Raw genomic sequence first — 27661 nt, forward strand, 5'->3', positions numbered from 1 at the left:
CTGAACCCTGGCATAGAGACTTTAAAAGCATGCCTGGGTCTGAAAAAAGGAGAGCCGTAACCCAGTTCCAGAGCCAGCTTTTCAATAAATAAGAACAGCATAATATTATCCATACCAAAAGACATTTGAATCCTTGCTGAACTGAACCTAGTGTCCAGAAAGCTCACAGATACTTCTGAGCCCTGGCCATAAAAGCAGCCATGATAGTAATGTTGGCTGGTGACTGGTAACTGACTACAGCAGAGACAGCAAAAATATAACCAAGAAGACAGAACAAGGAAGGTTACATACTCAAAGAACAATCAGAAAGAAAACATGGTAGCCATCATATATTCATATATTCAACTGAACATGACCCTTTCCTGTCTCAGCTCTGTGTTTGCAACAAAACTTACAAACACAACGGGAAACATAGACCCATCCACACATGCAAAACAGATACAACAGACAGACAAAGCTTCCCAGCCCACCAGAACCAGGTGGATAGGCAAGGTCTCACTATTTACCATGGACAGAAGAGTAATCGGGATCCCACTGAACCTCCTGCATATCCCAGAAAAAGATCACACACATAGCAGACTATGACGTAAAACCAGAAGGCCTCATAGATGGCTGTGACACTCCATAGTTCATAAAACCGAAGGCAACGTCAAAACCTTGGAGTGTCTCAAGGCATATGCTTCCTGAGGTGGCCCCTTAGCTCTGCAGTTCCAGAGCGAAGGTCTGGCTTTAGTATTTGGGTGGATAGTGTGAGTCTCACTGCGGCCTCCAAAAAACACTACTCCGGTGGAGAATAAGACTGTTGCCACAACTTTTTGAGCCAATTTGAAGCAAGCTTTAATTATGGGCCAAGATGATGGACTCTGGATGCTCAGGACCATTCCACAGTTCCCAGAAAATGGCAGCAAGCCCCATTTTTTAGTGGCTTATAAAGACAGAACCCATAGGCTCTATATATTTTCCACCAATCAAGAGCAAGCGTGTATCTTAACGTACTTCCTGCCTGTACACCTCCTACCTATGTCCAATCAAGCAGGCATATATCCTTATGTACTTCCTGTCTACGTATTTCCGATCTCTGTGTGGTCAAGCACATCAGGTGCAATTGAATCAATCAAACTCACTTAGGGAAGTGAAAACATGGCTTTTTATCATATATGAGTAACAGCCTCCGGCATTTCAGAAAGTATCCTGTCCTTGGACAAGTGAGCTTGCAGGTTAGAGACATTTTTGTTTTGTGGATCTTTTAGGCATTGTAGTTAAAACTTCAAGCATAACTCTAGCTCTCACAGTTGGCTCTCCTTTGGTGTCGTCCGAGATGTACTAGATATCCTCCTGTGTGGTCCACAGTGGCTCATGTTTCTTTCAGCGCTTCAGTCTGCAGGAAAGAGCAGAAAGGAGAAGAGGGACTGTGTATGCTAAGGGCGTGTAACCTGGAAAGTGCAAGTAGGAATTCTGCTCCTATTTCACTGGGTAGAACTTAAGAACAGGGCATAACCAATTCCAAGAGAATCTGGGAAGCGTTAGTCTCTGTCTTACAGGCCATGTTTGCAACCAACACTCCAGAGTTCTGTTGGGGAAGAGTGGGTGTTGGGAAGGAGGGTAGAAGGAGAACAACGTCTTTCATATTGGTTCTGTACCAATATTCACGTGACGTGATGAGTGGTGTGCAGTGTGGCTAGTGCTGAAGCGCTTGCTTGCATGAGACATTGGCTCAGCTTCCCCACTGCAGAAAAAGAAAGAGGAAAAAAGATATGTATCTAGAGGAAATAGTTCTTTTTAAATTGCCATAATCTATAATGTCTTTTTCTTTTTTTCTCTTAATGTGACCTAATGTAACTTTTAAAAAGTCTTTCCAAGATTTTAAAACCATAAACCATCACATGAACAATAAGACAAGTTTTGGAGTAAGCACCACACACATGCTCCCAGCTTCATGTTATCAATGCCCTAGGCATTTTCCATGTGGCCTTCATTTTCCCTCTTGGTGTTTATTGTTTTGTAACGTAGCTCTCGCATCTATAAACATTGCTGGTTTTAAAAATCTTATTTATTTATTGCCTGTATGTGTGTGTTCCTCAGATCCATGTCTGATATTAGAGAAAAACACTTGCACCCTCTCTCTCTCTCTCTCTCTCTCACACACACACACACACACACACACACACACGCACACGCACACGCACACGCACACGCAGGCACTCACTCTGGTCACAGTGTGCATGCAGAGGTCAGAGAATAACTTTCAGATGTTGATTTACCGATCTTCTACCATATGGGACCCAGGGATGCAAATCAGCTCATCAGACTTCCTGACGATCGCCTTTACCCATTTAGCCTTCTTGCCATTTCCCCGGTCCAAATGAAATGATCCATTTGTGACAATCTAGAGATTTTCTGTGCTCCCCCAACCCCTCCTGCCCACAGCATCTTGTAAAACTGTAGCACTCGGATCCATCATGACCCAGAACATTCTATCGCTTCAGGGTCCCTCACAGTGCTACACTCCACAGTCCTTTCTATTCCCGAGACAGTGTCGGTAGCTTTTGCACTCAGTATCCTCCTACCTCACCCTCTTAGGTGCATGGGATTAGAGGCACGTACCAGCACCCCTCTTCTTCCCCGTAATTCCTGACACCCATTGTAATGCTCTCTGGTCTGTGGTTTTGTCCTCTGAAGAATGTTAGGTCTTATACAGTGTGTGACCCTTCAACATAGGCTCCGCATAACTCCCTTCTGTCTCATCCAAGTTAGATCGGGAATCCATCCCTTTTCTCACTGAGGCTACTCCAGGCACAGCTGTATCACTTTGGTCTCATAAGTATAATCCACTAACAATCCTTTCTTCCCTCATTCCCTCTCTCTTCCCAGCAATGCCAAATGAGTTCACCTCTGCAAAGCTGAGAAGTGATTGCTCAAGGACCTCCCTGCAATGGTACACCCAGACCCAGCACAAGATGAGAAGACCCAGCTTGTTATTAAAAGACATCCTCAAGTAAGCACACCCCCCAGGCCCTGAGACTGACCCCTCTAGGTCAACAATATCAGTAAGGTTCCATGATGTTAGAGGGAAACACTGGGTCCAAGGAGCAGGTTACACCACAGCGGAGTTGAGGACTCTGTATGTAGATGAGTGAGTTTATCCGCTGCTTCTTTTTGGTAGATGGGTTTGTGGGTGCACCATTCCCAGCAGCTGATCAGTCTCTAAACTTGGATGTCTGAGAACAGCTTACAGTGATCTGTTCTTCATGCCACGGCTTAACAAAAGAGGTGTTCTTAGCTATTGTGAGCTCATGAAAACTGGTGCGTTAAACTCTCCTTAAGACACCTGAATACCACTAAATATTGAACACTGGAGAAGACAGAAGTGTTTCAGCCAGGTGACTCTTACATTCCAGCACCTAGGAAAATTAGCAAAGGAAGAACTTGTCAGATTTCTTTGGTACCAGTCATCCAATTTTCTTTTTCTTCTCTTCTCTTCTCTTCTCTTCTCTTCTCTTCTCTTCTCTTCTCTTCTCTCTTCTCTTTTCTTTCTTCCTTCCTTTTTCTTTTTGTTTTTGTCTTTCATTTTTTAAAACTGAATTATGTTTTGTGTTTGTTTTGTGTGTGTGTGTGCATGTGTGTGTGTGTGTGTGTGTGTGTGTGTGTGTGTGTGTGATTTCACATGCAGCCGTATGCTTTTAAAGGTCAGAATACAAACTCATAGAGTCAGTTCTCTCTGTCTACCTTCGTGTGGGCTATGGGGATCAAACTCAGGTTGTCAGGCTTGGTGGCACGTGCCTTATCTACTGACCATCTTATGTATCGTGTGTGTGTGTGTATACATACATGCACATGTTCACACATATTTGTGTACATTCACATCGAACATATGCCACAGGATGCACTTTTAGGGATCAGAGGATAACCCAAGGGAATCAGTTTGACCATGTGCATCCCAGGGATCAAACGTAAGTCACTGGACTTGGTGGATGGTGGCTTTAACCCTCTGAGCAATTTCTGTAGCCTCCAGGTTGAAAATTCTGCAAAAGTCTTTGGATAGAAAAGATATAAACCCAAGCTTGGCACTGTGGCACATGCTTGTGTTGCTATCACTCACGAGGCTGGGGAGGGCCTCAAGGCCAGCCTGGGCTGCATAAGAATCTGTTTCAGAAAGCAGAGAGAGAAAGGGGTGGGCAAGGAGAGATGAAAGTTGGTCTTCCACCTCACTTCATGAAACTTTATGTGAATAAAGATTCTAATCCCATCCAGTCCCAGCCAGCTGGTGGGTACTGAGCTTTACAACATGCCTAACACTGCATCAGGTGCCTCCTGTAAGGCCTCAGTCCACACAGACACAGACCTGTGCTGAGCGGTGCGTGTGCGACACACCACGCGAAGAGAGGCATGTGCTGCAGATGTGGGGGTGTCTTAATACCCTCTGATTAAAAAGAAAGTCCACTTGGGAAACTCAGCTCACTGGGACACACCTAGCATGCACGAAGCCCTGGATTTGATCTTTATCACGTCATGAACTAGGTGTAGGACTGGATCCCTGCTACCCTAGCACTAAGAGGTGGAGGCAGGAGACTCAGGAGCTCCTATTCAAGCTACAGAATGATTTTGAGGCCACCCTGAGATACCTTAGACTCTAGCTCAAAAAAAAAAAAGTGGAGGTGCTGGGAGATGAAGCCAGATGAAGCAGCATGTGCTGGTAATCCCAGAGCTGGGGACGTCTTAGAGATGGTTGGATCCCTGGTGCTCACTAGCCAACCAGCCTAGGCTGCGTGGAAAGTTCTAGGCCAATAAGATAGCCTGTCTTAGGAATAGGGATAGGAGGCAGGGAATCGGCTCAGAGGGTAAAGGTGCCACTGAAGAGCCTGGTGACCTGAGTCTAATCCCCTGGGACCCACATGGTGGAAGGAGAGAACCAGCTCCAACAGGTAGTCCTCTGACTTCCACCCAAGCTGTGACACACGTGATATGCCTATGCACATACCACGGGAGTATGCACACACACAGACAGAGACACATATACTCATATGTGCATAATCACACACATAGCCACCCACCCACAAAGCACCACGGGGTTAGAGAGAGCACTTGATCATACCGAGTTCATAGGTTAATAAAAAGGTATCAAGGGGCCTAGTGAAATGCCTTCTCCCTCCTCCCCATTTTTCCTCTGCTGTGGAGAACTAATGTTACCTGTACCTTGTACTATAAGATATATTCTTTGTTTGGAGATTTGCTCTCTTTTGATTTAGCCAAGCCATTTTCATAGACAGTGCCATATCCTCTTTACCTGAGCATGTACTTAATCCCAGAGAACGACAAAGATACAGTGCAGGTTTTCGTCCACAGCCGGTTGAAGTGAGGACTCAGAATCTTAAACTTTCCCAGCACCCACTCCTTGCATCCTCTCTCTCCTGCCACTTTGCGAATTTGCCTCTGTTAAAGCCAGCACAATCTGGCTTTTAAAAAATAACTCCAGTTCCAGGAGATCTGACTCCCTCATCAGGTATCCTTGGGGACCACACACACATGTGGTGAATGTACATACATGCAGGCAAATACTCAAATACATAAAATAGAAGGAAATACATCTTAAGAAGGTAGGTTATTGGGGCTGGAGAGATGGCTCAGTTGTTAAGAGCACTGACTGCTCTTCCAGAGGTCCTGAGTTCAATTCCCATCAACCACATGGTGATTCGCAACCATCTTTAATGGAATCTGATACCCTCTTCTAGTGCATCTGAAGACAGCTACAGTGTACTCATATACATAAAATAAATAAATCTTTAAAAAATATTAAAAAAGAATGAAGATTATTTAAAGCAGTAGCTCTTAAATTGTGGCTTAGGCAGTTAACATCTCATTTATCAGTATTACTGGGGACTTATTAAAACTGAGATCTTGGCTGGGCATGGTGGCATGCACCTTTAATTCCAGCACTCAGAAGGCAGAGGCAGGAAGATATTTGTGAGTTAGAGGTCAACTTGGTCTACATAGCAAGCTGCAGGACAGCCAGGGCTACCTAGATAGAGAAACCCTATCTCAAAACCAGCAAACACATGGATCTCTAGAGGCAAAACTAGACAGTATCTTTCCTGCAAAGACTGTGTGTCTATCCATCTGTCTGTGTGCGTGTGTGCATGCATGCATGTGATGCTAAGCTAGTGTGAATTTGTGAGAGCTCTTTGATGTGCTTGACGGTAGCTGTTGGTAGGTTAGGGGTTTTGCCTGTTTAATGTTTTGCCTGCAAGTCTGACTGTGCACCATGTGCTTATCCGGTGCCAGAGACCCAGAGAGGACCCCTCCCCAGGAGTTACAGGTGGTTGTTAGCCACCGTGTGAGATTCTTTTTAAAAGCCTTTGAGAACTTGATACATGACAACTCCATCTATGGCTTTTCTACCTCTCCCTGAACCTAGGTAATTTCTTCGTTAAAATTTTGACAATATTTAAAGAAGCAGAAAAATAATTGGAAGCAAAGATTCTGCAGTTCAGATCATCTGCTTCTTCTGTTTAGTTCCATTACCCACACTGTGGTTTGGATTTTATTATTCGGATTGTCTGCCCCAAAAGTGGCAATGTATGGGGGGAGTCTATTTGCTTATAACATAGAGAATCATCTAGTCAGGAAATGACACCTTCTTTTTACTGTATGGTGACCTTAGAGCAATGGTTCTCAACTTTCAATGTTGTGACCCTTGGTTGCTATTTCATTACTATACTTTTGCTACTGTTAGGAATCATAATTAAATATCTGATATGCAGGACATCTGATACGTGGCCCCAACGGGTTGATAACTGCTGCCTTAGATTCTGCCTTTATTTTATTTGAACTAGGATTGTACTGGTGTATATTTTTCTCTGTGTATCACATAATGCATTCCTGCACCTGATTCCCCACACAGGTGCATGTTGGTTGTGTTTGGAGTGTGGCTCCTGTACATCCTCAAGTTAAATTACACTGCTGAAGAATGTGACATGAAAAAACTGAATTATGTAGACCCTGCCCGAATAAAGGTGAGCTATTGTGTGTGGTTTCAATTCAGACATCTCCAAGCACATACTTTAGCTGCAGTCCCATCTCTGCTGTATGACATAGACGTGCTCATGAAAACCTGAAGAAGTTTTCTGGTTTCATAACTGTTTCTGTGATATAATTCTTTGGCCAAAAGCAACTTAGGGGAAGAAGCTTTATTTTTAACTTACAGGGTGCAGCCCATCATTGAGGGAAGTCAAAGCAGGAACTCTAAGGTAGACCTACCTGCTTGCTACTCCATGCAGAATTACCGTCTAACCAGAGAACTCACAGCCATGGAGTGTATCAGCACCCCTGAGGAGCACTGCCTGCTGGCCTGCACAGCCTCATGCTCAACCAACTTCCTTGTGCAGCCCAGGGCCCCCTGCCCAGGGAATAGTACTGCCCACGGTGGGCTGGGCCCTCCAACGTCAAGTGACAATCAGTAGAGTCCCCCATAGATATGCTCATAGGCTAATCTGGGCAGTCCCTCAGGTGAGATTCCCTTCTCAGGGACTCTAGGCTCTGTCCAGGTGATAGTTAAAGCTAGCTAGAACGAAGGAAAAAACGATCTTCATACTCCAACACAGAGACCCCTTCCATTCCGCAGAATTATTTTCCACTTACTAGTGGGCTCTTCCGGACACATGTTGAGGTACCTTCTGTGGAGTTTGATATGATGCCACCCATCATTCTTCTAAAACAGCTGAGGAATAAGTTCTGTTGATGTGGTGTGTCATCCCCGGGCTTTGGTTCTTGTGGGATCTCTGCTAACAGCAGGGCCAGCCGAGTAAAGAACCACATGAGGCAAGAAGGAAATCCATTTCAGCACTACTCTGTAGCCAGCGTTGGTTCAAACTGTTAGAGCCTGACACTAGCCAGTTTATTTTAGGCATATTTAAATACAGGACAATTTGGAAAAAAAAGTTTTCTGGAGTAACATAATCCTGTGTGCACAAGGAGGCCTAATTACTTCGAAACTCTTATCAATGTATATGTCACTTGTCACTTCTTCCATGAAGATGAATTAGAAAGTTAGGCGGAAGGTGTTATCTTAAGGGCCATGGGAGATCTGTCGTGGTCCTGAAGAGGTCATCTGGGCTTTTAGCCTCCTCCGGTCCTGGTTGACAGAGCTTGAGGGAGGCCCTGACCATAGAGACAGCTCAAGGATCCTCTAGGCTGTGAGCTACCTCCATTCCCAGCCTTCGGGGTGGAAACGGTTGTACGTCTTTTCTGTTGCAGAGACAACGCTGCGTGTTTAATGTTCCCGTTTACCTAGTACTCATCTGTGAGCACAAAGACAGGTCTTACTTTTCAAGATTTTCACTCAGTATTCAAAGTTTTCCTTTCAGTTTTCATTGAGGTTTCTAAGTCAGATACATGAAATAGAGGCTTCACTATTAAGTTGAGTAGTTAAATTAGTAGTGTTCAGACCAAAGTGAACAAAGAGAGGATTTAAAACAAGGCGGCGTGGCGGGAGTGAGCTCCAACAGGAAGATTTGTTGCCTGGAGTGACTCACTGTGACTGCCCTTCCCCAAGCCAGCATTATGTCTGTCTACAGACAGTGGCCTGCAGCTTTGACCTGTTGCCCACATCCACATCTCCCTCCAATCTAACTAGCATAGCCAGCCTAGTTTAGTGCTCAGGGTATGACAGGAATCATGCTGCAAGTGTCCTACACTGTCACCGAGCCCTCAAGATTGCCCTGGGGATGTAGCACATCATCCTCCTTTCCCACAGCTGAAATGACTGGAAGTTGGACATGAAGCAGTCAGGCCAGGGTCCTGACCACTCTGTGATCCCAACACTCAGGAGGCAGAGGCAGGAAGATTGCTGTTAGTTCAAGGCCATGTCTCACCAAACCAAAACTAAATCCAATGGTACTGAATCCACTGAGCTCAAGTTTTCTAAACGGGGAAATATTGGGAATGGTGTATATCTGTGTAGATGCTTCCTTTCTTGTTTGGTTTGGATTTATCCATTTCTACCTTTAGGCTTGTGTATGCTTCGGATGCTTCCATTTTTATGGTTCAGATAGATAAGCAAACCACCGAGCAGCTTGACCCTGGTTAGTCCTAGCTTTTTGCTTTCCTGCTGTCCCTCTGTCCTCAGACGCTGCTGCCTTCCCTTGTTTCATCAATATCCATACCTGCATGGGAGCCACGTGTGCCCAGTGTCCTATGCTTGCAGCTCCTTCCTCGGCCAGCCTTCCTGGCCTTGCAGACACCTCCTGAAGCCTCTTCGATCCCATGGCCTTTCACTGCACTCTTTGATTGGGGTTGCTGACTTTCTGTCTCCAATGGCACTTGGTGTGGCTTACTGAATCACCTTGGATTCTTCTGTCTGGTTCTTTGCTGAGCTTCCTGACTTTCTTATGCATTCTTTTCCTGTCCTTTTAGTTACATGTACCAGGACCGCCTGCCTGCCAGTTGATGACTTGGAGTCTGTGGAGTGGAAGAGAGAATGAGGCTGAGCACAGTGCTCGGCATAGGGTGCATGAGTTCTCAAAATGCCGTACTGTACTGGCAGCAGAGACCTGGCCACCTACACTCCTTATTTCCCCCAAAGCTACTTTAATAGACAGTGTTTTAGAGGTCAGACAACTGCATGCGTGTGCGTGCGTGTGTGTGTGTGTGTGTGTGTGTGTGTGTGTGTGTGTGTGTGTGTATTTTTATGTGCACACATCACCACGCCTGGTTTTTCCCTTGGGTCCTCAGGCTTGTGCAGAAGTACTTTGACACCCATAGCTTGTGCTCTGTTTTTGTGATTTTTTTTTTAACTTTATGTATGTAGATTTTTTTAATTGGATATTTTATTTATTTACATTTCAAATGTTATCCCCTTTCCCACTTTCCCCTCTGGAAAACCCCTATCCCATCCTCCCTCTCCCTGCTTCTATGAGGGTGCTCACCCACCCACCTACACCCGCCGCCCCACCCTGGCATTTCCCTACACTTGGGCATTGAACCTTCCCAGGACCAAGGGGCCTCTCTTCCCGTTGATGTCCAACAAAGCCATCCTCTGCTACATATGTGGCTGGAGCCATGGGTCCCTCCATGTGTATGCACTCTTTGGTTGTTGGTTTATATACATAGGTTTTCGGTTTTGTTGTTTTGTTTTGGATTTTGAGTTTTCAGGACAAGATTTCTCTGTGTAGCACTGACTGTCTTGGACCAATTAGCCTCAAACTCAGAGATCTGCCTGCCTCTGCCTCCTGAGTGCTGGGATTAAAGGCTTGTACCACCACACCCACCTTTTTTTGGCCTGTATGTCTGTATATCATGTGTGCAGTGCCCATAGAGGCCAGAAAAGGGAATTATATCCACCAGAATTGGAATTATAGATCCCAGGTAGATGCTGGGAGGTACTCTGGAAGAACAGCCAGTGCTCTTAACTACTGAGCCATTGCTCCAGCTCCATGATTACTGTAGCAATTGCTCTTTAAAGTTCTTCAGGGCCCTAGTGACTTGATAAAGACCAAAAGGAGACTCAGAACTGCATTTTTGAGGTACCATAAAAGGGGTAGGAACACCTGCATAGCCTCAAAGATCTACTTTAGGGAAATGATGGGGCCTGCTTTGGTGACTTTGTGACAGAAAAGGTGTATTGGACTAGCAGCCAGACTGAAGGAGGGAAGGCTTGGTCTGCCGTTCCTCATTCTCTCTCATAGTGATTCATGTTGAGTACATTACCAGTCTGTCTCGACTGTAAATAATTCGTGAGTGGAATTGAGTTCATACAATTCCTGAGACTCTTAAGTAAGAGCCTGCATGCCAAACTGGCTCTTAGGCATTCCCTCCTCTCGCCTGTTGTCTGCTTCTGTTTTGTCTTTGCCTCAGGCATGTCCTGCTACTGCACAGTAAAATTTCTAAAACTGGAACCTGCCAAGTCACCTACCCCTTAAGACTCTTGGTCTCTCATTACCTACGGGAGCACGTGGAGACCTGTTAACCACCTGTGGCACTTCATGGCCTGTCTTCTGGCTTTCTTTCACCCAGCATCATCTAGCACTGCCCCTGTTGAGTGCACTGGGTGGAGCTGCTCTCTCTTGTTCCCTCTCAACCTCTTTCTTTCTACCTACTTTATTGAGATATAATTCACACATCATAAAATTCACTGTTTAAAGCATACAGTGCAGTCTTCCATGTATTTACGGAGCTGTGTTGGTGATGTGTGTACAGAGCCTTTTCAACATCCCCCCCCACCACCCAAGAAACTCCAGGACTATTAGCAGTCCCTCCCTGTCCCTGGCAACCATGAATCCCTTTCTGCCTCCAAGGCTGTTGCCTGTTTCCTGTAACTACAACCCACTGACTTCTGTTGCTGGCCTTTTGCACTTAGCATAATGTGTTCCTCTTTCCAGCTGAAAACTAACACTGGAACTGGACATAATAACCCATAGTGGGGTTCCCAGCAGGCAAGAGGATGAGACAGTGGTTAGGCCCAGTGTGCACTGTGTAGCAAGTCCCTGTTTCTAAACTCAGCAACAACAAGCCCCTCAAATTTCAAATGACACAGGGAAGAATAGCAGTGAACCATTTGCTATAGCTCTCCACTGTGGAAGAGAAGCTGGGGACTTCTGTGCACATAATCCCTGAAAGCCTGTGAGAGCCATGCTATGGAGCTGGAGGCAAGGCGCCCTGGGTTCTACTACTTGAGACATCTTTAAAGGCAGGTTCTTGTTGAATTCTCAGTCAGTCTCTTAACGTCTTTTTTCAAACAGTTCCTTTACGTATGCGTGTCTGTGGGTTAATATGTGCCTCAACATACGTGTAGAGGTCATAGGACAACTTCTAGGAGTTGTTTCTTCTTCTACCATGTGGGTTCTAGAGGGGCCGTGGGACACATTTACCTGCTACGCCATCTCACTGCTCCCACCCTTCTGAAAAGAACAAAACAACAGCAACACCAGAAACAGTTTTCTCCCTTACACATTGCCCCACTTTTCAGAAAGGTCTTAGCAAGATGTCCCCTTCTGCTGTGTGCAGTGTATCATGGAGGGCTCAGGATGAGGCCCAGCAGGTGAAGAGATGGAAAAGGGGACAGATGGGAGGTCCTGAAAGCCACAGCAGACAGCACACTAGTTTGTTATCTCGTGTACACCATGGGCTGGGATTGCAGATTTGAATCATTGTCCATGTGCAGTCTCGGCAGAGTGAACCCCATTAGCTTCATATCTAGCATCTGGGAAGCATGAATGTCACCCTGTCCTATCCTGTCAGATACTAGTGTTCCTAGTTGCACTGGAGCCAGCTGGGGAGGGAGAGTAGCTGCCAAGTTGTAGAGTTTATGAATTTTTTTTTTTTAAAAAATGTCTGTTAACATACCAGTTGTTAACAAGACCAGTGATAGTCTCGGAAGGGAGGCTTAGACACATTGAAAGTGTGGCTGAGATGCAAAATTGTACTTAAAAGATATTTGAGGAGAGACTGGTCTATTGTGTCAATTTAGGCTTGGTCTGAGTGGTGGCAGCAGTTTGAACTTGGCCCACTCTTCTTTCAAAGAGCTAAAGACCACAGATCACCCTGGGGGCAGCATTCTGTGCAGTATAGTTAATTGGGGCCCAGTTCCTCAGCTTTTCCAACTCCATGGTCCTCCATTTACCATGCTCACAGTGAGCAGACTTGCCTTGCAGAGTTGGTCCCTGAGCCAAGACAGCTGCACCCTGCACACATCTCTGCTGTCCTTGGTACCACCCCACTTTCTATAGACCACCCCCAAATGTGTCAGACAGAGGTCAAAACAAAACAAAACCTCCACCTAGCATCCACTGCTTTAACTGAGATGATATTGCTAGTTAAGTAGATCTGAAGCCGCCCAGTAGGAGTCAGTCCTTCAAGCACTCTCTGAGTTACACCATTCTCGGTGTGATTCAGTTTGGGGCATCCCATCACACCAGTCAGTGTGTTCCCACAGAGCCCACATCCACCACGGCACTGAGTGTTCACTGTGGCATCCACCCCTTGAGTATTATCCTTAAATTCTGGCTGCTTTTAATCACCATGAGGTAGAGAACTTTGCTCTCACTTGTGGCAGCCACCAGGCAAAGGGAGGAAGAGACCAGTGTGCAGTAACAGATGTGAAAACTAGTGTTTCTTTGACAACTGGTCCCCACATACCAGGAACTAGGGCTGAGTTAGGTTCTTTCCCATATTTCATTAACCCAAAGTTCTTTAACCTAAATCTCCCCTTTCCTGAAGCTATAAAGTCAGCAGGAGATGAGCATATAACTTCATGTGAACTCAAAAGTCTGCCACTTGCTTGCATTTCTAAGAAACCTGACCCTCAAAGTGTGGGAGTAGAAATGGCGGTTTTGCTGAGAAAATCACCTTGCCCTCAATTCCCTTCAGTGAATTTTCATGTTGTGGTGTCCCATGGTAATTGTCACATCAGTGACAGCTGAACCTTCAAGGTGTCTTTCTTCATCGTTGGTGGCCTGCAGCTCCACCTGGCTAAAGCCTTTATTTCCACCCCTAGATTTGACACAGGGTCTTGTTTTCTTCTAAGAGGAACATCAGCTCTCTGCATCCCAGAGCCGCCAGGATGGCGCCTTCCAGTCGGCCACTTGGTTGCCTTTTTCCGGAACCCCTGCTTCCTCTAAGCACCCCAGCTCCTTAAAGTGAACTGCTCCACCTTTGTTTCTTATTTGTTCTGAGCTGTGAACCCCACTTAAGGAAAAGAGGAGAGGCACCCAAGTGCGCTGTAGCTAGGAAGTCACCCCCATGATTGCAGGCGCCTTCAGACCTCAGCACTTCTTTAAGCAAGGGAGGAGGACTTGCAGCAGTCTCACCCTCTCCACTGCCAGTCAGCAGCGCCCCCCCCCCCCCCCCCCCCCCCCCCCCGTCAGATCTCCAGCCCAGCGGTGCAGCAGGCAGGGTTACTGCAGATGGGTTACTGACAGGTGAGCCTCGGGCTCTGCTCACAAATAGTAGATTAAATTTGAAGCCTGAAACTGAATGCTTTTCCAGGACAGGGAATGGAATGAAATTTCACTCCTCTCCAAAGGAAACTTCTAAAGAAGAGATTCGGCAGCACAGGACAGCGCATGCGCTCCCAGCTTGCTTCCAGCCTCCTTCCCTGGGCCTCCTTTCGCAGACGTTCCTTTGGGCCCTATGTGGTTTGTGAAAGCATGTGCTGGGCGTATATCCTAGAGCTGACGTGGGCCTCGGGGGCTCCAAACATGGCTGTCTACAACCACAAGACCTGGAGACTATAGAGATGAGGGAAGGGCCCTTCTGTTTGCCCCCCACCCCCTTGTGGGATTAAGGCCCCATGACTGGCGGAGCCTCGCCTGCTTAGTGTTTGTGAGGACTCATCACGACAGGTTCCTTGCTTGGCTTTCTAACTGGTCCCTCAGGAAGACGCCAGTCCATATGTGAGTGGCGATCTGTGGAGTGTCTTCGTTCCTTTCCCATGGGTGTAGAAGCCACTGTTTCAGATCTTGGCATGGGAGGAGCCCTGATTCATTCTCCTGGGTGTGCCACCTTAAAACCACCAAGGGAACTCGCGGGTGACCTTATCTTCGAGTGCCACAGGGGGTGCAAAGCTGGGAGGCTGTCAGTCAGTTTCCCTTTGCCAAAAGGAAGTCAATCCCCAAATGCCACACACTGCCCTTCACAGGCACTATGCTTTACACATATTTTTAAAGGTTTTTCACTGAGATGAGGGAAGCATATCTTATGAACACTTGACAGTGGCTGACGAGGTGGCTCTAAGTATAAAAAGCCCCTGCTGCCAAGACCGGCAATCAGTTCACCCCTCAGCCCACACGGCTCCCATAAGCTGTCCTCAGATACCCTCCCTACCTATGAACATGTATGTGTGCATGCGCATGTTCACACACACACACACACACACACACACACACACAGAATAAAGTGTAATAAAAAATTAGAGTAAAAATATAAGACTCTGAGGAAAACCAACTGAGGTAATGTTTAAAACTATGACAGTGACAATCCTCATGATACACTGGCCGGTTTGAAGATAAGACACATTCCTAAAAATAGGTATCCTGGGACATACAGGAGGCTGTGCCACACACTCGCATGGACTTGTGTGCACACTAGAGGAAGCTGTACAGAAGCAGGTGTGTGAGGCTGTCAGACACAAAAATGGGAAGCACAAAGACCTAGGAGCAGCTTGTGAAAGTTTTCCGACTGGGCCTCAGCAGCTGGCCTTGCTGATAGGAGGACCAGCTCTGGGCAAGTGCACAGGAACCAGCGAGCTCTGTGTGGGCAGGACACTTGTCCTCTGATAACAGGGAAGGTCATTTGTCTTCCAGAGGGCACAAAGCCTTAGCTCTGTGAGAGCCAAGACTGTCTATTACCTTGCTGGTTGGAAAACATGAGACTATTGTTACAGTAAAAGTCAAGCAATCAAAAACAAACAAAACCATGTAACAAAATTTACCATCTTAGCCCCTGAAAGCCAAACCAGAGCAATGCAACATGCCAAGCAAACATACCGCTAAGTTGTGTGTGTGCGTGTGCATGTGCATTCATTTGAGCCTGTGTATGCATGTGTGTGCATGTATGTGCGTGTGTGCATGTGCACTCATTTGAGCCTGTGTATGCACGCATGCGTGTGTGTGTGTGTGTGTGTGTGTGTGTGTGTGCACTATAACACAGTGTGGAGGTCAGAGGACCCCTTTTGGGAGTCAGTTCTCTCCTTCCATCCGGTGGAAGATTAAACTCAGGTCAGCAGCAGGTACCTTTACCTACTGAGCCATCTTGCTGGCCCTCCAGAAACTTTCAAAAACACCATTTTGCTGTGTGTGTGTGTGCGCGCGCGCGTGCGTGCGCCAGTTAGACGCATTCCTTATCTCTCCGTCTCCTCAGTCCCTGGTCCCACTATTCTCCCCTGTGTTTTCTGTAAATCTGACCACTTTGCATGCTGCAGGTAAGTACCATCAGCCTCTTAGGGCCCATCTTCTGGGGACAGTTTGTCTCAGTGGCATAATGAAAGTGACAGCCTTGTAGCATTCCTATTCTTGTCATACGATGTGATCCTCTGGTTCCTTCCTGTCCCTGAGCAAAGCACTAACCCTAAGAGGCAAAAAAATGCTGTATATTACTAGTTGGTGACCAACAGGGGCGTAACTCCAGGCTTCACAGGACTGAATTTCTAGTCTATTATTTGTAATGTTGGAGAGATTTTAAAGCCAATGTTGGTCATCCTCTTCCAGAGAGCTCATAGAAACACTCAGGAAGTCTTTCAGAAGGAATGTCGTCCTGGGCACGCGAAGAAAACTATGGATCTGTTATTTAAGGGCAAGTACAGCATGGACTTGGAGCCTTTCGTGCAGAAGATCCCCACAGCCAGTGAAGCTGAGCTCAAGTATGACCCGCCTTTTGGATTCCGGAAGTTCTCCAGTAAAGTCCAGAGCCTCTTGGATATGCTGCCTGAGCACGACTTTCCTGAACACTTGAGAGCCAAGCACTGCAAGCGCTGTGTGGTTATTGGGAACGGGGGCATCCTTCACGGACTAGAGCTGGGCCACGCACTCAACCAGTTCGATGTGGTAATAAGGTATCTGTGATCTAAACCAGTTTTTCTCCTCTAGAATTTAATCTAGTGCTCTGGGCCAGTGCAGCTCCAGGGGCAGAGAGGAGCAGCAGGAGCTCTTTAGCACCCTCGCTTCAACTCTTGGGGTGTTGAAACAAAATCACAAATGGCCAGGTGTCCCAAACTGTATTGGTTACCCTAGATTGAAGGCACATATGTGGGCTATAGCCACTTGCCAGGCCTTGCAGAGGTTTGGAAAGGTAGGAGGGCTGGGTAAGCAGTGCTGTTAGGCAGGGGCTGTAGGCTGATGCAAGGCGGGCAGGCAATGGGGGACACTTGGCTTTGAAACAGAGTTAGGGATAGTGAGCTATGGGAGAATAGACAGCCCCCAGGGCAGTTAGAACTCAATACAGGAGGTAAACGGCCACCCTGTGACTTTCCTGCTTGTTCACAGGCTTGTTTGGTTTGGGGTTTGTTTTTGGGGGGGGGGGTGTTTTGTTTGTTTGGTTTTTAGGATGGGGTCTCTCTGCCTAGGATTAAAGGCATGTGCCACCACACAGTGCTTAAAAGTTCTTTCTAGATTAGGGGTGTAGCTGAATGGTAGAATGCTTGCTTACAATACACAGGGCCCTGAATTTAGTGACAGCGCAGGAAAGAAAAGTTTTTCCAATTATAAATGTAAAATATACCCATTATTAGGAAGAAAATAACAACTACTCAGAACACAAACAGTCAGCACTGCTGACTGCTGAGCTCCTCACTCTTGCCCTGGACACGTGCTGGCATCTGTGTCTCTGTCTCTCTAAAGACTGAGTTCGTTTTTGATTTGTATAATGTGTGTGTGTGTGTGTGTGTGTGTGTGTGTGTGTGTGTGTGTGTGTGTGTGTGTGTGTGTGTGTGTTCAAGCGAGTGCGTGCGCAAGGGAGTACATGTGGAGGCCATAAGAGGACATCAGAAATCTGAGCGAAGTTACAGGCTGTTGCGAACCGCCCAATATGGCTGCTAGAAACCAAATTGTGATCCTCTGGAAGGAGCAGCAAGCACTCTTCACCACTGGGGCATCTCTCTAGCCCTGCTTTTGTGTTTTTTATAAAATATTTAAAACTTACATTTATGATTAGTTTCTGAAGTCATTACTATCTGAGAACTTTTGAGGAAGATTAATTTTTTGGTGACTCTTTTGCCAGACATTAGAATATTTATGTCTTTTTACTTTTTATTGTGAAACTACTTTGCATATTCTTATGCACGTGTCTTTTTATCCAGCTCTGATTGGTTCCTGAGACAAGTTATTTAAAATAGAATTGGTTCCCTCAAGGCCTGGGGCCTATTTTTCCAACCCTGGGTACACTGCAGTAAGTTAGCCACAGGCTCTGGGTCCCAATTCAGTCTGTCCTGCAGAGACTCATGGGCAGAGGGAAGAGAGGGGAGTGAAACAGAGCCTAGGGACAAAGATGTGACATATATGGTGGGGGTGACACAGAAAGTGGAAACAGGGACAAGATGAATCAGGGGCATACTGAAAAATAATTGACAGCCTCTTTTAATGGTTTGAAAACTAATGTCAAGTGATAAAAAGATTTCTACTCCAGGGGCCACAGGCCTTACTAGAACCACTAACCGGAACCACTAATGGAAACCTGGAAGTGGAAAGAACTGGTTAGCAAGGGACATGACCAAATCCATCCCAGCCATTTTGATCCCCAAAGTGAGGGTGTTCACATGGGACCTTTGTTCACTCCGTGGTGCCTGAGTTTCCTCATCTGCAGTCCAGAAGCAGTAGGGTTCCTCCACGGTGGAGACCAGATGCACGAATGGGTTTAAAGCGCCAAGAGCGGAGAGCAGCAGAATGGTGGTGTCTGGTGGTCAGTAAATGCCACAGCTCCTCGGGAGAGAGCATGGAAAGCAGAGGGTGGGTTAGAAGTGTTGCAAACAGTACAGACCTGCAGTTCCAGGACGGGTGGCTAAAGGGCTGCATAGGAAGCTAGCTTAGAAGGACAGCAGCAGCACGTGTCTTCTCAGAGAGCAGTCAGCCAGGGATGGCTGAAGGAAGAACCCTGCCTGGTGTGAGGAGGGACCAGAAATGAGGCTGGGTGTCCTGGGATGGCGGGACTGCGCATGAGAGCTTCAGGAGCAGGGAGGCCCCTGTGCACCAGGAACGGTGAAGGGTTATCAAGCCTGGTTAGAAAGAGGAAGAATAAGACGCATCTTCATTTTCATAATTCCGTAGAGGCAGTACAGAATCTCCCTGTGTGCCGTCTCCCTGGCTGAGCACATTTCCCTGCGCCATCCATATAGACGTCCCCTGGTGTCCAGGAGGCTTCCCTGCACACCCAGCATACACGTGCATCAAAAGATGCATGGGCGTGAGGGAGGTAGCTCAGTGCCTAAGGTTCTTGTGCTGGGACTGGAGCTCGGCCTCCAGTGCCCAAGTAAATACCAAGTAAACATGGCAGCCCAGCTGTCAGCTCCATGCTCTGTATTTCCAGGCTCAGGAGGCAGAGGCAAGGGATCCCCTGGGCAGGCTGGCTAGCTAGATTAGTCATGCTGGTGAGCTCTGGCCTCGATTGAGAGACCTGTTGCAGTCACTAAGGTTGAGAGCCATTGAGGACTCCCCATGTCAGCCCATTTGAGCATGTAAGTGAAGGTGAGGAGTGGGAATGCATTGACTCCACCTGAGCATCCTAGTTTTCTCATAGCGCATAGTGTAGCATGCCAGTCACTTCCCCTCACGATCCACATGACTGCCACCCTATGGCATCATAAGAAGGTATTATACCATACACGTCACCAGCCCAGGAAAATCAAAATCCAAAGTTCACAGTTGGGTTTCTGTCAAATGCTCGTGACTTTGAACATCATAATAAGTCAGTCTCTGAAGATCCTTCTGTACCGTTACTCTCTGCTGACCCATTCTCGAAAGTTGCACACTTTTGAAGCTTGAGTGGACCTTTCCTGAGAACAAGGATGCTCAGGATCAGAGAGTGTCTATACAAATCAGGCCCTTTGCTTTCAAAACAGAAGAAAACGATCCGGCCCAGTGGTATGATTTGGCATTTAGTTGACCTATTCGGTAGCTTGCTCTAGTAACCAAGAGAACTAGGTGTTTAAGGTTTGGAAGAGGAAGTAGCCATGAGACAAAGTTTAGACACAACTGTGCGGCAGACACTTTTATGAGAATTCAGAAGATCATTAACTAGCTGGGCACAGTGGCCCATCTCTGTAACCCCAAGTACTCAGGAAACTGGAATTCTGTCAAGAACTCTTAATTATGGAAGCAAACAGAAGATTTTCAAAGAAAGGAAAATCCAGGAAAGTCCCAAATGTTACATGTTTGGATTAGCTTAAAATCCCAGGACATGGCAGACCTGCTCATATTGACAGTCTGGTGTCATGTGCTGGTCCTCCATGGATCCTGAGGGACAGTGTTGTCAAGTGCTCCGAGGCCAAGGGGAGGGAAGCCTGCTCCAACAATGTCCTGATTCATGGAGGACATGGCATAGGATGTTGGGATGTCACGTGATGTGACGAGATGGTTAATGGCTTCCCTTGTCAATTGTCCCCTTTTGTTTGACTAGGTTAAACAGCGCACCAATTGAGGGTTATTCTGAACATGTTGGAAATAAAACTACTATAAGGATGACTTACCCAGAGGGTGCTCCACTGTCGGACGCTGAATACTACGCTAATGACTTGTTCGTTGCTGTTTTATTTAAGAGTGTTGATTTCAAATGGCTTCAAGCAATGGTGAAAAATGAAAGCCTGGTAAGAACTCAAATTCCCGGGGCAGTCAGACGTTGGTAAAAAGTTAGAGCATCTTGGATTGCAATCCAGACATTTATTTTTAAATTGACATAGTAGAATTCACACTTTTCTGTTGTTTCTCAAATTATATTCTCCCTCTTTGTAGAAACCCCTCAGAACTCTTGCTGCAATTTACTTCCAGAACCTGATTAAGGATTGGTACATGGAACTGAACATGTACCTTAGTTGTAGAGTGCTTGCCTGGCATGCAGAAGGCCTGGGTTCAATCCCCAGCACCAAATAAAGCTGGGCATAGGGGTACACACCTATAATCCTAGCACTTAGGAGGTGAGGACAAGAGGATAAGCTCTGGGTCATCCTCAGCTGCATAGTTTGAGGTCAGCCTGGGATACATGTGATCCTGTCTTAGAAACAAACAAGTAAATTAAGTAGGAGAGATTTGTGTGTGTGAAATTGGTCCTCATTATCAAAAGGGAGTATGAGCTTTGGGACCACACTCTCTATTCTGAGGTTAGTTGCCTTGTTCTCCAGACATAGACTCGAATGGCTTTTAGTTCAAGAAGTGAGATTGCTAGGATGAAAGTTATATATACATTTATTTCATCCCAAAGATGTTCTCCAAAATGCTACAGTCAGGATCCTGTCATTGGGGTAAATCCAAAGCCTTCTAGAAAGGCAGAGCAGGGCCTTCCACTTGGTTAGATTCCTGGGGGGTCTTTGCAGTAATCAAATAACGTTATTTCGTAGTTCTATCCATTAAAATGAAGTAATTTTCAGAGCTCAGTTATTAAGCTGGTCACAAATCTATCTCTAAAGCTAAGAGGATAGAGAGGGTCAACAGAGATGGCTCAGAGGGTAAAGGTGCCTGCCACCATACCTGACAACCCAAGTTCAACCCCAGGGAGCGGCATGGTAAAAATGAGAGAAATGACTCCCAGAGATCATCCTCTGGCCAACACACACACACACACACACACACACACACACACACACACACACACGAAAGCTAAAATACACATTGTTTTAAATTAGGTCCATACTATGTGACGAAGCCACTTCTCTCCAGAGCCTGATTCTCTGCAGATTGTTGTGTCTTCTGGGTTTTCTATTGTGTAGGATTTCTGATGGGAAAATGGGGTGACCATAGCCTGTTGCTAAGCACTTTTACGAGACTAGGAACAAAGTCAGTAAGTGGGTACATGGTGAGGACCCATCCAGCAAGGCACTCACAGCACTCAGTACCCTGAAATCCAGCCAGTTAACTGTCCTTCCCTGGGAACACGTGGCTGTAGATTGTCAGAGACACCCTCAGGGCATCCCTGGGGAATTTCTTCCTCCAGCAAACAAAGTGGTTGTGGCAGGTCTGTGCCACCCTTGAAAACTGCAAGTTTCAGGGTTATATTACGGGTTGAAGTACTAGAATCGCATACATTTAGATAACGATACTCTAGGGCTTGGGGTACAAAGCCAGTGACCTTGGCATAATTAGCAGTGACTTTCTTATCGCCCCTGTTGACAGGACGACGTTGCTAACCATCCTAATGGCTGCTTGCACTCTTTCCGCAGCCATTTTGGATTCGTCTCTTCTTTTGGAAGCAGGTGGCAGAAAAAATCCCACTCCAGCCAAAGCATTTCAGGATTTTGAACCCAGTTATCATCAAAGAAACTGCCTTCGACATCCTTCAGTACTCAGAGCCTCAGTCAAGATTCTGGGGCCATGATAAGGTATTTTTGTTACTACTGGGTTAACTATTCTCTGTGTACAAGAGGAAGAAACTTGTTCAAGTTTTGTATAGACTCATCTGTGCCCCTAGAACAGTGGCTCTCAACCTGTGGGTTGCAACCCTTTTGAAAATCAAATGACTCCAGGGGTTGCATATCAGACATCCTTCACATCAGATACTTAAATTACAATTCATAGCAGTAGCAAAAATATAGTTATGAAGTAGCAACAAAAATAATTTTATAATTGGGGGTCACCACAACATGAGGAACTGTATTAAAGGGTCTCAGCATTAGAAAGGTTGAGAACCACCATTCTAGAAGCATCTTTATTAGGGAAACCTACTCACTGACCAGACAAGTCCATGTGTGGTCATCATTACACCCCTTGGTGCCAGGGCTCTTCATGGTTGAATCAGCCTTCTTCCTGGTGCACTCTTGAGCAGAGTGGCACATCACTGAGAGGTTACTTAAGGTACCTTTGCCTACAGCCACACTAAGGGGCACACTGCTAATCTAAAAAGTTTCTGTATGTTTTATCTCTATGAGATAGTCAGAATTGGTACTTACCATCCCTTCAAGATGATAATAAATGAAGTCAGCCCTCTAAGACAGTGCTTTTCCGTCTGGCCCCATCCCAGACATTCAGACTGTATTGGTCACCCTGTGGTCTGTAGGTGGGGATTTTCAAAATTTGATTTACTTTGCAGCCTAATTTGAAAACCTTTTGTTCTAGGTCTCCATTGAGTAGGCTGTTAACCTGCAATTAGCATATGCTGCCGAAGGGGGTGGTGTGGAGAATCCTTTTATTACTTGTAGCTTGGTGTAGTAGGGCCCATGTCCTTAAAAACTTTTAGAAACCTGTAGGGAAATCTTTTTTTTTTTTTTTTTTTTTTTTTTTTTTTTTTTTTTTGAGACAGGGTTTCTCTGTATAGTCCTGGCTGTCCTAGAACTCACTTTTTTGAGCAGGCTATCCTCAAACTCATGTAGATCCACCTGCCTCTGCCCCTGCCCCTGTCCCTGTCCCTGCCCCTGCCCCTGCCCCTGCCCCTGCCCCTGCCCCTGCCCCTGCCCCTGCCCCTGCCCCTGCCCCTGCCCCTGCCCCTGCCCCTGCCCCTGCAGTGCTGGGATTAAAGGTGCATGTCACCACAACCAGCTAGAAAATCTGTCTTAAACAAGAATTAGCACATGTCTGACCAAGAACAATGCTCAAAATAAAAACAAGTCTTCCTAGAGCTAAAACAAACAAACAAAATACATACACACACACACACACACACAGAGAGAGAGAGAGAGAGAGAGAGAGAGAGAGAGAGAGAGAATGGAGCTGGAGACATGGCTCAGTGCTTGCTTACAGTTAAGAGCACTGACTTCTGACAGGCAAGAGTATTGGGTGCTGACAGCTGAAAGCACTGGTTACCCTTCCAGAGGACCTGAGTTCTGTTCCCAGCATCTGCATAGTAGTTCCTAATGTCTGTAACTCCAGTTTCAGGGCATCCAGTGCCCTCTTCTGGATTCACGTATGCATATGATATATGATATATTTGCATACATAAAGGCAAAACATTCCTACAGATTAATAAAAAAATTAATAGAGACAAAAATTAAGAACATTTGACAAAAGGAGAAAATAAAATAAATAAAAAATACATAATAAAATATTTAGTCCCCAGTAATTAAATAAAGGCAGTTAGAGCCATAGTGGCTTTTTTTTTAAAGTTCCTTGTCTGGTGGTGATGTAGGTAGAATAAAGTGGCCCTTTTCCTGGATTTGTAGTATGCATTAACTTAAAGGAGAGATGGTCACAGACGGAGAGATGGCTCAATACAAGCACGTGCTGTTCTCTCATAGGACTTTAGTCCGGTTCCCAACACCCACATCAGGTGGCTCCCAAGTGCTGCATGTTGGAGGAGACAAGATAGGACACACAGCCACAGCACAGAGGCATCCTTGGCACTCATCTCTCTCCATGAACAGACTGGCTATGACAGTCCTTTTTAACCAGTGAGGCTGACTTTAAGAAGTGGATGCCCATGGATGAGGAAACAATTTAGAACAAACAGAGCTCCTGGAAGGATCCATGATCCCATTAGAATCTATGAGGTCTGGGGGAACTCTTGTTCTAGTTTACAGAAAATGAATATTTATGGAAGATACAATCTTCACTAAAATGAGAGAAATATCAGCATGTTAAAAACTATCCAAAACCGAATTCAGGTTGAACATCCTAAATCTGAAAATCAAAAACTTTTTGACAGCTAACAAGATATCCTAAGCGGAAAATTCCATACCTGGCCTCATGTGATAGTTCATAATCAAAATGTAGATATATTAAAAATACCTTATAGGGGTTGGGGATTTAGCTCAGTGATAGAGCATTTGCCTAGCAAGCACAAGGCCCTGGGTTTGGTCACTAACTCCAAAAAAAAGAAAAGGAAAAAAAAAAACCTTATAAAAATGTATATGTATAAGGCATATGTGAAACACAAGAGAATATCAGTATGTGTGGGTCCTATTCCCAAGATGTCCTCTATGTATGCACAAGTATTCCAGAAATGCAGGAAACATTTCTGGGACCATGCATTTTAGATACAGAATGTAGTCTGCAAGTGGACCAGTGTCAGCCCTCAGGGAGAGCTGTTAGCTGCAGGCTCTCTGGACTTGTCTTATGGTACTGTTTTTACCCAAACCTTGACTGAAGATCCAGAAAGCTTTGTGGCAGGGTTGGACATCCCAGGAGGCACGGCACGATGCCTTGCAGACGAGTGCATGCCAGAAGAGAGCAGCTAAAACGGGATGCGCCGAGGACCCGCCAGGCTAGAGTTAGCTGAATCTATTTTGAAAGGAGTAAATGTAGCCAGACAGCATGGCATCCACCTGTAATCCAGCACTCCTGAGGTTGAAGCAGGAGGTCATGGGGTAGAAGCCAGCTTGGGGAACATGGCAAGACCTTTTTCTTTAAAAACAGAAACAAAAACAAAACAAAATACAGGGATGAATGTGACATGTAACATACAAGTTCAAACTTACAGCCACATGGTGAAAGGAGAGGAAAAGCTCTTGAAAGTTGTCCTCTGACCTCCAGCCAAGCACAGTGACATGGACATTCAAGTGCATACCTATGCACATACACACACACACACGCACACGCACATACACACACACGCACACACGCACTCACGCACCTTAAAAATATATAAAGAGGGCTGGAGAGATGGCTCAGTGGTTAGAGCACTGACTGCTCTTCCAGAGGTCCTGAGTTCAAATCCCAGCAACCACATGGTGGCTCACAACCATCTGTAATGGGATCTGATGCCCTCTTCTGGTGTGTCTGAAGACAATTACAGTGTACTCACATAAATACAAATAAATCTTTAAAAAATATATATATATATATAAAGAGACACCGGGCAATGGTGCACACCTTTAATCCCAGCACTCAGGATGCAGAAGCAGATGGACCTCTGTGAGTTTGAGGCCACAGAGTGTGTCCTAGGACAGCCAGGACTACACAGGGACACTTTGTCTTGAAATAACAAAAAATCATTTTTAAAAATTATATATATGTATATATATATACACACATATATTTCAATCTCAAAAGTTAAATGAGTTTTAAAAGCAATTGAAATATTATTTTTTAATGAATAAATTAGTCTCTGTTCTTTCCAGAATATCCCCACGATCGGCATCATTGCCATTGTCTTGGCCACGCATCTGTGTGATGAAGTTAGCCTGGCAGGCTTTGGATATGACCTCAGTCAACCAAGGACCCCTCTGCACTACTTTGACAGTCAGTGCATGGGCGCCATGAACTGGCAAGTCATGCACAACGTGACCACAGAGACCCAGTTCCTCCAGAAGCTCATCAAGGAGGGCGTGGTGCAGGACCTCAGCGGGGGCATCCACTGAGAACTTTGAACACCGCAGACCTCACTTAGCAATGCAGCTGAGAGCTGTGGTGAGCAGCCTCCCCAGGGAGTTTACCCTGCAGCTGCTTTGGCCTACAGCTAGTGTTTTTAAACTCAGTTTTAAAAGAAAAGGAAAGAACAACAGCAACAACAAAAGTTCAGCCCTTTACACCTCTTTGTCCTATTTATTTGAAGTCAGTGTTGGGTTTTGCACAATTTTGTAAGTTAATTTTAAGAATGGGGATGGAAAGACTTTTCAAAGAGAATCGTATGGTTTATTGTATTTTAAAGAAGTAATTTAATTTGCAAAAACTGTACACATGTACTCTCCCCAGGTGTTGAGGTGGGAGGAGAGGGGCTTCTGCACCTTCGATGATGGCCTCGATACCTGACTGCGGGTTCTGCAGCTCTGTTTGGTAGCACTGCTGGCAGGGAAACTTCCTGCCTCCTGGATGAAGGAAGGGTTTACTCATCATCACTGGCAGCTGCAGGAAGTCGGGGGCCTGATAAACAAGTTCATAACCCCTTTCTGCTAGTCCGTCTGCCAGAAGACTCAGAGGACCCAAGCAGGGCAGCTGTTCCACAGGCGAGCCACTGTCAGCTGAGTACCGTGATGCTGCCCCAGGATGGGAGAAGCCATGTCGTCCTACACTGTCAGGGCACTTTTCAGCTTCTGGAGAAGTGTCTGTTCTCTCTGCCCTCCCAAAGCACTTGGTGTTATTTAAGGCGTGAGGCTGTCTGTCTGAGATGGTTCATCAGAATTGTGACAGCCATGGGGAGCAAGACCTCTGCAGATGACCACATTGCTAAAGCACTGGAGTGAACCCCCCCTGTTGTAACTTAAGACCCATCCTGAAGTGCCCTGAAGTGCCCACCAACCAATGTGAAAGGAGAATGAGGAAGGGGAGGGAAAAGAACAGAAAGAAAGAAAGAAAAATAATAAAAGCTTTTGAGGAGCCCCTGTGACTTAGTGACCGTGAGGGTTTGTTCCTTCGTTCGTTCATTCTCTGCTGAGTGGAAACCTCACCCTGGATGCTGCATAGTGAGGGGGTTAGGGTGCCTCGCTCCTAGCTGTGTGACCCAAGTAGAGGGGCTCCCCTGGAGAGGTGATGGCTGCCTTATCTTTAACCACTGTGACAACATTCCAACCTGGGGCCCAGGGTCCAGAGGGTGAGTCGACGACCTCACAAGGAGCACGGCAGCCAAGACTCATGCCTCACAAGCATGAGAGAGCTAACTGGGAAGGGGGGCTTTTGAAACCTCAAAGCTCACTCCAAGGGACACCCCTCCACCAGGTCCATAGCTCCCAATCCTTCTCAAACCGGTCCAACAGTGGGGGATCAAGCATTCAAATAGGAGCCCACAGGGACCATTCCCCTTCAACCACTACACTAGTTATAAGTTGCCTCATGCAACTTGTCTCTTGTTACTGGCCTAGTCTCTGGTGTCAGAAGGTGTATGAAGCTGTCCCTCATCCATCTGCTGTGCCTTTGTTCTGTAGTCCCTCCCTGCCCATACCCTCCCTCAGGTCACACCACTGCCCTGCAGCCCCAGGGAAACCTGTCCCCGGTACATACTGACACTTGTCCCATCAGCTTTCAGGCCTGCCACCATCCTCCTCAATGTCCTGTTTCCATCTGTATTGTGTCTGCTCCCCTCCCATCTTCACTTCCTCATAGACAGTAAGCAAATGCCAAGGATAAATCAAAAGGCTCCCTGGAGACCACAAGCCAGTAGGAGACAGTGT

At 46.1% G+C, this 27661-nt stretch overlaps 1 protein-coding gene and 1 long non-coding RNA gene across 7 annotated transcripts in view; one reads left to right on the forward strand and one right to left on the reverse strand.

Moving 5' to 3' along the window:
- The window catches only part of St3gal5 (ST3 beta-galactoside alpha-2,3-sialyltransferase 5), a gene marked incomplete at its 5' end in the record, with an annotated part of 57935 nt that extends 31057 nt beyond the window's left edge, over positions 1-26878 (forward strand). For 3 of the 5 annotated variants that reach the window (NM_031337.3, NM_001398713.1, NM_001398712.1), the window contains 6 exons: positions 2872-2995; positions 6899-7010; positions 16197-16540; positions 20095-20281; positions 21848-22006; positions 25676-26878. In NM_031337.3, the coding sequence (NP_112627.2) occupies positions 2874-2995; positions 6899-7010; positions 16197-16540; positions 20095-20281; positions 21848-22006; positions 25676-25915 (1164 nt within the window). In that variant the 3' untranslated portion in view covers positions 25916-26878. 5 annotated transcript variants of the gene reach the window in all.
- On the reverse strand, positions 1125-3649 carry LOC102546367 (uncharacterized). 2 transcript variants are annotated; one of them, XR_005503639.2, is made up of 3 exons: positions 3027-3649; positions 1641-1726; positions 1125-1378 (listed from the first exon to the last, which is right to left on the reverse strand). It is a non-coding gene; the product is annotated as an uncharacterized LOC102546367 (long non-coding RNA). The 2 variants fall into 2 exon arrangements; XR_010065819.1 differs by lacking the exon at positions 1641-1726.
- Positions 26879-27661: the final 783 nt, after the last annotated feature.

Source organism: Rattus norvegicus, chromosome 4 (genome assembly GCF_036323735.1).
Source record: "Rattus norvegicus strain BN/NHsdMcwi chromosome 4, GRCr8, whole genome shotgun sequence".
NCBI lineage: Eukaryota > Metazoa > Chordata > Mammalia > Rodentia > Muridae > Rattus > Rattus norvegicus.